This window comes from Gavialis gangeticus, unplaced genomic scaffold (assembly GCF_001723915.1).
Source record: "Gavialis gangeticus isolate Ggan-Ray unplaced genomic scaffold, GavGan_comp1, whole genome shotgun sequence".
NCBI classification, from domain to species: Eukaryota; Metazoa; Chordata; order Crocodylia; family Gavialidae; genus Gavialis; species Gavialis gangeticus.
The window spans coordinates 34,283,909-34,295,087 of NW_017728994.1; the positions used below are offsets into that span (position 1 = coordinate 34,283,909).

The 11,179-nt window shown below is 42.6% G+C and overlaps 1 protein-coding gene and 1 long non-coding RNA gene across 2 annotated transcripts in view; one reads left to right on the plus strand and one right to left on the minus strand.

The window, feature by feature from the left end:
* Nucleotides 1–829, minus strand: part of LOC109287456 — a 15,159-nt gene extending 14,330 nt beyond the window's left edge. The window contains exon 1 of the long non-coding RNA XR_002094870.1: nucleotides 820–829. This is a non-coding gene — a long non-coding RNA (uncharacterized LOC109287456). The remainder of the gene's footprint in view (nucleotides 1–819) is intronic.
* WDFY4 (WDFY family member 4) overlaps nucleotides 1–11,179 on the plus strand; it is a 376,632-nt gene that overhangs the window by 325,674 nt on the left and 39,779 nt on the right. The window contains exons 54-56 of the mRNA XM_019502557.1: nucleotides 5,384–5,596; nucleotides 8,883–9,030; nucleotides 10,281–10,438. Of these exons, the coding sequence (XP_019358102.1) occupies nucleotides 5,384–5,596; nucleotides 8,883–9,030; nucleotides 10,281–10,438 (519 nt within the window). The remainder of the gene's footprint in view (nucleotides 1–5,383; nucleotides 5,597–8,882; nucleotides 9,031–10,280; nucleotides 10,439–11,179) is intronic.

Genomic DNA, 11,179 nt, shown 5'->3' on the forward strand with positions numbered 1-11,179 from the left:
TGGATCATCCCCTTCATGTCCTGAATCTTTGCTCCAGGTAGGCAGTAGACCTCGTGTGTCAAGGGGTCCTGGTGACAGATGGGGCCCTCTGTACCTCTCAGGATGGAGTCGCCTATGACGATCACTCGACGCCTTTTCCTCCTGGCCTGCTTAGCTCTTCGGCCTGCTCGGAACGTGGAGAGTATGGAGTTGCCTCCTCTCCAGTTGCCTCCTCTCCCTCCTTCTCCTCCAGAGTTGCCAGGGCCTCGTACCTGTTCTCCAGCTGGACTGGAGGAACTGGTACTGCTGTGTTATGAGCAGCCCTGGTTCTGGAGGTGACCGTCTGCCACTCTGCAGTGGAGGGCACCTCCCGGGGTGCTTCTTCCTTGGGTGTGTGACCCTGCGAGGAAAGGAAATAGCTGTCAATTTCTTCCTTTGCCTCCCTGATTCTCTTCAGCCTGCTAACCTCCTCCTGAAGCTCCCTCACCTGCACCTCCAGGCCCCTAAGGTGGGTGCCTGCAGGACCGGTGTGGGGGTCCCCAATCCCTGCCCCCCCAGACCTTGCTGGGTAGCTCCCACAGGCCAGGAGGTGGGGGGACGCCAGCCCCCCCATGGGCTCTGCCTGGGTGAAGGCCTCAGACAAGCCCCGGGAAGGCTGCGCCCCCCCCCCCCGGGCAGGAGCCCTGGCAGCACTCCGTGAATAGCTTTTGGTCTGATTGGTACGGTACTTTTTTGGGAAGCAGGAGATTTAGGTTCAAACCCCCTCTAGCTGCTGTGTAAGATAGTGCTGTTGTATGGCGGAGTAATTTACTGCACTGAAACGCACATGTAGACAGTAACCAGGCAGGGGCCAGACTCCTGCCTGCCACTTAGCCCCGTGGCTCTGTGCTTTTAGCACCCTCATGACCCAGCCAGCCCTTCTGCCACCTGCTGCCATCACCTGAAGCCCAGGGCTGACTCCCCCGGCACCCTCCCTTCCCCCACCCCCTTGCCAGCCCAGGCCTGCTCTACCTTGTTTCAAATTGCTGCTGTCATAGGCATATATGTAAATGCACCTGGTAGCAGTTTACTTAGGCTCTAACTGCTCCAGAGTTTATTGCTTCACCTTAATTTCATGTGTAGATGCACCCACTGTTATTAGTGCTATGGTCTCAAGTGTCTCCAAGTATAGTAACTTGATTCATTGTCATGTCTCTACACCTTTTAGTAACCCAAATCAATCCATTTAATTTATTCAGTCACTAACCAGCCCTTTTACAGTAACAATATAAATATTTGTGCTTTTTGTTTAATATGTATTTCAGTAGCACCTAAAAGTTCTGACAAGATCCCAAGCTCATGATTTTCAAAACCACATAGATATTTAGAGAGTTGAGTTGGTCAAAATTTTTTGATTGAACCATTTTCCATCAAAAAATGCAGCTCTTTTGGAATAGAAATGTTGTGCAGAAATGTGAGAGGTTTGATCAGAACACCTCAAAACCATTCATTCCAACATTCTCATTTTGATGATGAAGAAACATTTTATTTTGATGTTATTGTTCTTTTCCTTGCAACTTTAATGTAATTTTAAAATGTGAATTCAACCATAATATGTAGGTAAAGATAACATTTAATATTTTATGATATGGTTTTGATATTGTCAAAAATGAAACAAGTCATTATTTCCAAATGAAAATTCTTTAGTTTCCATTGTATAAGACATTTGAGAATTTCATTTTTTTCATTCCAGTATGAACAGGAAATGCATTTCAAATTGGCATAATTTCCCCTAGAATAAAATTTCTGTTTTCTGACCAGTTCTAGTGGTGAGGCGCAGCACTTGGCTGTTCCAGTTTACAATCTACATGCACAAAGGAAGGATAAGGGAGGCCTCCTTATCCCTGTTTAGCAGATAAAGAACCATTGTACAGAGTAAGCAATTTGAACAAGGTCAAACAGAAAGGGTGTAGCAGGGACAGGTCGCCTGAGTCCTAAGCCAGTCACCATCCAGAATTTACCAGGAAGAGGCAGATACTTTTTCTAAGACAACTTTCTGTACACTAGAAATTGTGAAGGCCATTTGGATAAAATGGGAACATCCCCAAACCTGGAGCTACACAAGGGAATGATGTGACTTGCCTCATGTCTGGTCATTTTTGGTCCCCCAGCCTGGTCCAGGGACCAGGTACCCATTTATAGCTGCATTGCCAGAGGGTGAGTGGTATTTAGCCCAAGTCCATAGTGGGGCCCAAGCTCAGGCCTCTGGAGCTGTAGCTATTCTACCATCACCTCCCAGCTCAGCCCCCTGTACCATGCTTAAAAGACGAGGTGCTCTGCAGTGTTTAAAGCAAACCCCTGTGGTTCATGTTAACGTGCATCTCTCTTTTTTCATAGGTGGGCCAAATATAGGTAAAATCCTAACTTTCCGCTACATACTAACCTGTCACTTGGTTGCATTTGAATTCATTCATCACTTTATTTTGCTCTCCTGAGAGTGCTAAGCCAAGTTTACAGTATGTAATTTATATACTAACTGCTTCCATTAATGAGAATGAGTTTTGAGCCTAGGCATAAATGTTTTCCTATTGTTTGCAGTGTATGACACACTTGTTCTCTCTGCTAACATGTAATCATTATAGCTGTGGACAGGGTAATTTAGACCAGATGCACTGGACTAAGTATCTGCTCTGTGAAATGAGCCATTCTTTTGGCACCCATTAGCGTGCTTCTTTCTGATGTGTGCTGTGGGATGGTGTGCTTGGGAGATCTTCTAATTCAGCATGAGGGATCACTCCACAGTCAGACCAGTTACAGCACTTTTAATAACACAGCACACACATGGTCCATTGCTGTTTGAAGTCACTGGGCAAATATGAATGGCCTGGAAGGCACAGCCCTGGCTTGGAAAGAATATAGTGCCACACTACCACTTTGAGAGACCCCAGAAGCCTGTCTTAGGCATTAGGGAAAGATGGAAAGAAGCCTCGGTACTATGGCTGTCTATACACGTGCTCTGCGGTGGGAAGAGGGTTAATTAAAGCAACTCCTGAACAGTAGCTTTAATTAAAATGCCACAGCATCAGGTGTATTCAGTGTCCTGTATTTCAAAATGGCCATGGGGGACGCAGTTCAACTAAACCTTGTTCTCTGAGTTTTAGTTAAAACACCTGTACTGCCATTTTGAAATGCAGGACACTACACACGTGATGGTGAGGCATGCTGTAGCTTACTAATTAGAATGCTGCAGAACACTTGATTAATCAAGTCTGCTCATTTAATCGAGTCTGCTCTGGTGTTAATAGTCTGGGATTAATCAAGTCTACTCTGACACATTCTAATTAGAGTGGTTTGGAGCACAAGTATAGGCACCCTAATTTGCACTTACACAGGGTAGGGCTGGCTTTCTGGGGGCTGTAGAAGGGACATGAATCTGCCTGTCCATCCTTCACACTGTCAACAAGTCGTTACAAATCTTTCCAGCTACATATCCTGCTTTGTCCACGTGCAGCTTTGTGTGAGCCCCCAAGGGAGGAGGGATAGTTGCTTGTAATTACTCCCTTTGAACCTCTCTGGTTTTTGTTATGGCTGTTCATCTTGTGTAGTAATTTCATCTCGTGTAAATAAGGTTGGTAAAGTCAAGCCTATCTAAATTAGCCAGTTCCCTCTGGATACATCTACACCTGCTTTAATATATAATGATTACTGCGCATTAAGTTTAGTACCTGTAATAACAGGTACTAACTTAATGCACAGTAACCTGCACTACTATGCAGTTGCACCAGCACATGCCTTTTTAGTGACACTAATACACAGTAGGTTAATTCCACCATGGATTAGTGCTATAGCATGGCTTTTGCTGTGATGCTTTAATGTACAGTAGAATTAGGCTACTGCTTTTGTAGCATCTCATGTAACTGCATCCTGTGACCTCTAAAAAGAAATTTGGAAGAGACACCAGCAGCCTTCCATTGTGATTTTTAGGGCAAGGGATTTTGGTGTTGTAATTCTTATCAGCTCCAATTTGGTGGCTTTTGTCACTCAGTCCAAAATGTGATTGGATTTGCTGATCAGGACCACAGAGTTCTTAGAGCTTCAGTCAAACAACTCACCAGTTCATCTTCCTTATTCTCTTCCTGGGTCATACATGGCCTTTCTATTACCCCTCAGAGCAGCACCCTCCACTCCTCTTCTACCATTACCCCTCTGTCCTGACCTACAGCACCACCTACAACTTCTGTGCCCCTCCTGAGAAGGGAAAACTCATTTCATGGAACCATTCACTGATGTTATAATGGGGCCAGAATATCTCCTAGGTTGAAGCCATTAAGCTTACTTGGATTTCTGACCAAAACAAAGCACAGAATGCAGGTCTGTAGAGGCAGATGATAGACACATTAACCTGTTTAGGATATGTCTATGCAATGGAATGAAGGTCACTGCGTAGATATCATGCTACCATGTAGGTACGTCTACATGCTGTTACGGAGCAAGAAGAAATTGCAGAGCTTATTGCTCCGGAGTTAATTGCTCCCGGGTGTACGTTCAAATGCTGCATCTGGGAGCAATTAACTCTGGAGCAATAAGCTCCACAGTATATTCGTGTGCAGTATGTGGAGCTGGGTCAGAGCGGCTCTGGCTGGCAGGGGGTCCCAGGGGCCAGCTTTCCAGCCTGGGACTGCTCCCCCCAGTTCAACATGCTGTAGGGGGGTTGGCTGAGGCATGAGGGAGCTTCAGTGTGGGGGCAAGCCAGCAGGCAGCCCCTGCACTGAAGCACCTCATGCTCCAACCAGCCCCTCCAGTGTCTACACATGCACTGCTGCAGATCTTTTATTCTGTAGCAGGATAGTACTTGTAAATACAACTTGTAAATACAAGTACTATCCTGCTGTGGAGTAAATTAGTTTACTCCAGGCTAATAGAGGCATACGTGTAGAAGCCAAGATGTTTACTGTGCCGCTAATTAGTCAACTGCTCAGTGAGCATCTCATGTATTAAATTAATCTAGATAGCATTGTTAACAACAGAGGAGAAGATATAGCAGCACCAGATTCAGCATATGTTAGCAATCAGTACCCGGGAACGCTGTAATGTTTGTACTTTGGTTTCATGTAAAAGCTAAAGCCTTTGTCACTGAATTTTTACTGCTGTATACCTATAGCTGTACCTAAATCAAGTTAGTATGGGTACGGTGATATATCCTAGAATTGCACCTTTGTATTGTTATGCAGACATACCCTTAGCCTCTTTGGTCAATTACTTATAAAGCCCATGTATCCTGAGAAGTGATTGGAATTTGAAGCATCCATATTCACTCTTTTCTAAATCTAAATGCTTTGTAGGAAATTTAACCTCTCAATTCAGGATGTTAATTATATTTCAAAGAGATGCACTCTGTTGAACAAGCTTTCGTTGTTGGTTTCAGGCTCTGGAAAGTGACTATGTCAGTGCACATCTTCATCATTGGATTGATCTGATTTTTGGTTATAAGCAACATGGCTCAGCTGCGGTGGAGGCAGTTAACACCTTTCATCCTTATTTTTATGGAGACAAGATGGACCTCAACAGCATTAGTGATCCTCTGATTAAAAGCACCATCCTGGGCTTCGTCAGCAACTTCGGGCAGATACCAAAACAGGTACACTATGAACTTCCCTCTTCCACATCCACTCAGTTCAGCATATTAAATATCAGGGCTGAACAGGAGTGTAGGTAAATAGCAGAGCATTTACATTTTTGGATCTAGTAGTATTTTTAGCCCCCATTTTACACAGGTATAAATGACACATGATAAAAGGTGGCAGGCAAAGAGGGGAAGTGGGGCATGGAACTAGCACAGTTGTAGCTGACAGCAGACTGAGAAGACATCTGATTTGGAAGGTGTCCTTGAGGGCAGAATGCAGAATCTTTGTCACTGGTGATGTTGCATGGGAAAGAGAGAGCTCCATGTGATGCTTGGATCTGGGGGTGGTCCTGCAAGGCTGGAAGACAGAAAAATGTCCTTTACAAATTTTGAAGTGAGCAAATGTATTTTAGATTCAATGAGAGCCAATAAATATGGAACCCTTATGATGTCCATTCCACATAGTTTTCCTTCAGTTTGGAACCTTGTTTTAATCAATGCTTGAAAAGTGCTTTGCAAGAAATTAAGGGCTTGATTTTAGACTTAGTTAGATCTGGTAAATCAGGAATGATTCCTCTGAAGTCAGTGCAGGCACAGCAGTATGAACGTGGTGTAAGTGTAGGTTTACCATACGTCCCAATTTATCTGGAACAATGCTGGATGTCAGAGGCTGGTCCTGGCCGGCTCTTGAGAATTATAATGGGCATCCCAAAAACTCAGGGGCATGTGGAACAGTTGGAGAGTCATGGAGCACCTTGCAGGCAGGCAGGCATCACTGCCTGCCCAGATGCAGCCCTGACCCATCGACTTGTGAGAGTTTTGTGGGGAGGAAGAAAGGGGGAGGGCAGTGTCCTGGATGAGGCCTGGATTTCCTTATGGTCAGCCTATACAAGTGATAACTAAACCAGACCTATTCTGCTGGCATGCTTGAAATATGCCACCAAAATACACATTTCAGTTTAATGTATGATGGTTCTCAGCCTTTTTAGTTTTAAGGCATCCCTCCCTAACTGTTCTGACTTCAGTGGCACTCTCTTTCAAAAACCAATTTATTTATTATAGTGCATAAGAAGTAATATGACTAGAAATACATTTTTAAACAAACTGGAAAAAACATTAATGATCATTCTAATATTATAAAAGTCTTAGCCTGTCTGTCTATCTGTCTGTAACACTTTATTTGCACTCTGATTGGTTGTCTGAAACACCCAGAGTGCTCCAAAAGTGTTCCAGATGGGAGGCGGTGGCGCGGTGGCCTGCCACCATGATCGCAGGGATGGAGCAGCTGGAGTGGGGGGTTGAGGCCAGCACTGCTGGCTTTGCCCCCTCAACCCCTCCTCTTCCCCCCCACCAGGCCCTGCTTCCTGCAGATGGCAGTGGCATGGGGTGCTGGCCAAGGGGGATGGAGAGGCAGGGTTCCCTCCCCATCCTGCTCCTGGGAGACGGAGGTGGAGGTGCTCTGCACCCCCACCATCATTCCTGAAGGGCAATTGGCTAGTATTATTAGAATATTATAATTAATGAGACACTTGAGCCTGACAGTTCTACATCCCGTTTTCTAATCTTTCAATTATTCTTATGACTCCTTGCTAAATCCTGTTTAATTTAGCATCATCCCATTTGAATTGCATACACCAAAACTAGACACAAGATTCCTGTCATAGTGCACTTGTACAAAACACAGAAGGAACATAACCTCTCTACCCATATTCAGGATTTGCCTGTTTATACATGAAAGTCATATTAGGCTCCTTAGCTATATTGTTGAGCACATGTCCAGCTGCTTAGCCCCAGGACCTCCAAATCTTTTTTGAAGTACAGTGTCCCAACATAGTGTCCTTCATTCTGACCTGCATTTTAGTTCTAGATGTGTCTTATGCTTGGTTGTATTGACATGCATGCTGTTTGATTGCACCCAACTACCAAAACCATTCCAATTACTCTATCAGTGACCTGTCCTTTTCATTTACCAATCCCTCACATTTGTGTCATCTCTACACTTGACCCAAATTTATCATGTTTTTAGGCCATTTTTAAAACTATGATGATCCACATGGGAATGCCCTTGAAACAACTGCTACATAACAGCTCATATATAATTATTCCCTGTTTTACAGTTAAAGCTGAGACCTACTGGTTAAAAAGGAATTAAATTCCTTTTTAATTCCTTCAATACATACCATGTTGATTTTTTTATTGTTCTAGTTTCTTAATCAAAATGTTGTATGGCAATTGCCTGACAGAAGTTTTAAATTATTACATCATTTTTATTACCTTTCTCAGCCAAACCTGTAATCTCATAAAACTTATGTCAAATTAGTTTTACAAGATTCATTTTCCATTATCATATGTTGATTGGTATTAATTTAATTGCTTTTTATTAATTCTTAGTTAACTGAGTCCAGTAACAGCCATTTTATTATTCTTCCTGCAGTTGAAGTCAGGCTGGCACAACGGTATCTTTCTTCTAGTCCTGTTAAACTTCCCTGTTTTTCCAAGACATTAAGAAATCTGTTTTAAGGGCCAGAATATGCTACACCTGTTGAATGCAATTCTATTCCACCCCATTCAAGTTCCTGAAAATCTATTGATGCATCAATTTTTGTAATGCACCATCATCTGGCATTTGAGTGAGTCACAAAAAGCAGCTAAGAGGAAGAAGACCCACCCACCCTTTTGATTAACTGTTTCTTTTGAGGACTTGAGCAGAGTGGAATAGAATCACACTTAAGTACCTAAGTCTACTTATGTACCTAGTAGATTGAACCGGAAATGGACTCAGAAGTCCAGAAGCCTCTTCAACCAAATGTCTTTAATTGCAAGCTTTCGGAAACAAGCACGCTTCGTCAGGCATTGGAGAAACGATTGTAAAAGTTCTCCTGGGTAGAAACGAAAGTTTGAATTTCATAGGATTTCACAGAAGAGTCAGTAGATGGAAAACTCCTCTGGGCATTCAGTTCTTAGCTGGTATGAAGCCTCTCACCTCCTGTGAGGATCTGTGATGATGGAAATTACCTTGAAACAAAGGCAGGAGCGGGATCTCATGTTTCAGGTGGTCACAGTTGCTTCCTGCTTGGGAAAATATGAAAATTTCATTTTAAAAAAATCAGCTAAAATTTGATATCTTCCATGTGTCAGGTATCCAGGTTGTAGCTGTATTGGTCTAGAGGAAAAGGCAGTCAGGACTGGTAGTAGAGATGATACCTCATTCTACCTATTAGGCACTCAAGTATAATTCAATTCCATACTGCTCAAGTCCCTGAAAACCAGTTAATCAGTTTTTGTTCTTTCTTTATTTTAGCTCTTCACTAAACATCATCCGTCCAGAAATGTTCAAGGAAAAAGTGCATCAGGGAAAGAGTCTGCATTGGCACCTCATACTAGTGGACTTTTACCTCCATTACTCAGCAGCCTGCAAAATCTGAAGATGTCTCCTGTTACTCTCAAAGGTAACTAGGAATTCAGCAGTTTTTCATATACTAACAAGTGCATACTCTGTGCAGGAGTAAATATGGATGTTTTTGACCCCTGCATCTTCAAAAATATCTATTTTAGCATAACATTAAATTGGTCTCAGCAGCATCCCTGCTACTATGTCCTTTAGAAATTATTTCTACACATTGAGAGAAGTAGTTGAAAAAAAAAAAAAACAGGTCATGAAGAATGTAAAAAATTTAAACCTTTTTTGTAGAGTTGTATTTTTATAGGTACAAGAAAACCACAAATCATACCACTATCCATTGTGTTGCAAGGGAAGATGAAAGGAAAATACAAACATCAACATTTTGACACTTTTTGAAATTTTTAGTTTCAGAAAAATAATGAGTACTCAAAAAGTACATTCATGGGTTTTTGTTTAGTTTAGCTTAGTTTTTTGTTTTTGGGGGAGGGGACTGTTGAAAGATACGTTGCTACCAGTTCTACTTTCAGTAGAGCCTAAATGCCCCATCCAGGATTAGGGGCCACATGTGTTAGGCATTGTAGGCTCTTTAGATTATCTTTGCACTTTAAAAGTATAAGACAACAGGACAGGCAAGCTGATATAAACAGGCAACAAAAAGTGATTGTCCAAATTACATAACTTTTCAAGTATGCTTCCCACCTGCATAACAGCCCTTCCTGCAAACTGGTGATCTGTAAAGCTGCCAAAGTCAAACTTCTTTCCATCTCCCATTTACTCCACGTGCCCTCCCACCCTTCAAGGGGATACTGTGGACAGTGCTCTATGCTGGGGGGGAAACACTCACAGTCAAAATGACTATAGATGGTCCTGTACACTTGTTCCTTCATCCCACCTCTGTTGGTCCTCATTTACCCTTCAGTGATTTAGTGCATCTTAACATTTCATGGGTTTGAGGGAGTTCTTATCCTAGTCTTGACAGTAGACAAGCAGTTGACCTATATAGTCCAGGTTCATGTGATAGAATAAGGCATTATACATATGAGAGAGCCAACACCAGTCCCGTAAAACTTGGGACAAACACTTCATGATTTTCACAGGATACCTCAGACAGCAATTTGCTTTCACAGCTCCACCTATCATGGTCTCTCCATCTCATTCCTCGGGTGGGTTTCTGCTGTGGTTCTGGAACTCAGCATGGTTATGAAGACTCACAACCGCTGTCAGCGGCATGAGAGAACAAAATCACTCTTAGCATTCTAATAACAGGATGAGCTCTGATATGTGTCTTTCTCTCAGAGTCACCCAAAGGACCCATTGGACACATTGTTCATACGGAGAAAAGCATTCTGGCTGTTGAGAGAAACAAAGTGTTGATTCCCCCTCTTTGGAACAAAACCTTCTGCTGGGGATTTGATGACTTCAGCTGTTGCTTTGCAAACTATGGATCTGACAAGGTAAATAAGGATAAAATCAAAGAATTTCAAAGGTGACTAGTGATTTGGCATGTCTTGGTATATAGGACACATCATTGAGATACAGGGAAGAGGCCTAATTTTCAGCAAATGCTTGTATAGCAATTTCTGAAAAATCAGGGCTCTCTGAGAAATTCAAGTCAGTACCCAAAGATAGAAAACTTGAAAACTTTTGTCAGTACTCGACTAAGCCGGAGTACTGATCCAGAGTTCTACTACAGCTCCTCTCACTGTACTATCTGATACACTGAAAAAGAGACCTAGATTACAAATGTTGTTTCCTGATTAGAAATTTTGCCTTTCAGAACTTTCTCCTGGGATCAGGATAGAATCATCTGTCAGTTCCCCTCCATTTCCTAAGCTTAGAACAGTATATCCATCAAATTGGGTTGACAACTCTGTTTGAATATATTCCAGGAGGTGTCATCACATGATGTAGTGATATTAATGACTGATCTACTGTACTGTACTCAGGAAGGCAAATGTACATTATTATTACCTTTTAAAAATCCACTGGCCTACTGTATAAATTGGGTTCAGCATTTAATATTTATTTTAATGAATGCCCTATCATTTATTTTCTGGGTGACTCTCATCAGTCTCCTGGAGATTATATCTAATTCCTGGAGACTCCTGGGCAATCCTGGAGGGTTGGCAACCCTACCATCAAACACAGTAAGGTCCACACCCCTAGAAAGTTAATTATCTAACTTTTTTGTTGTA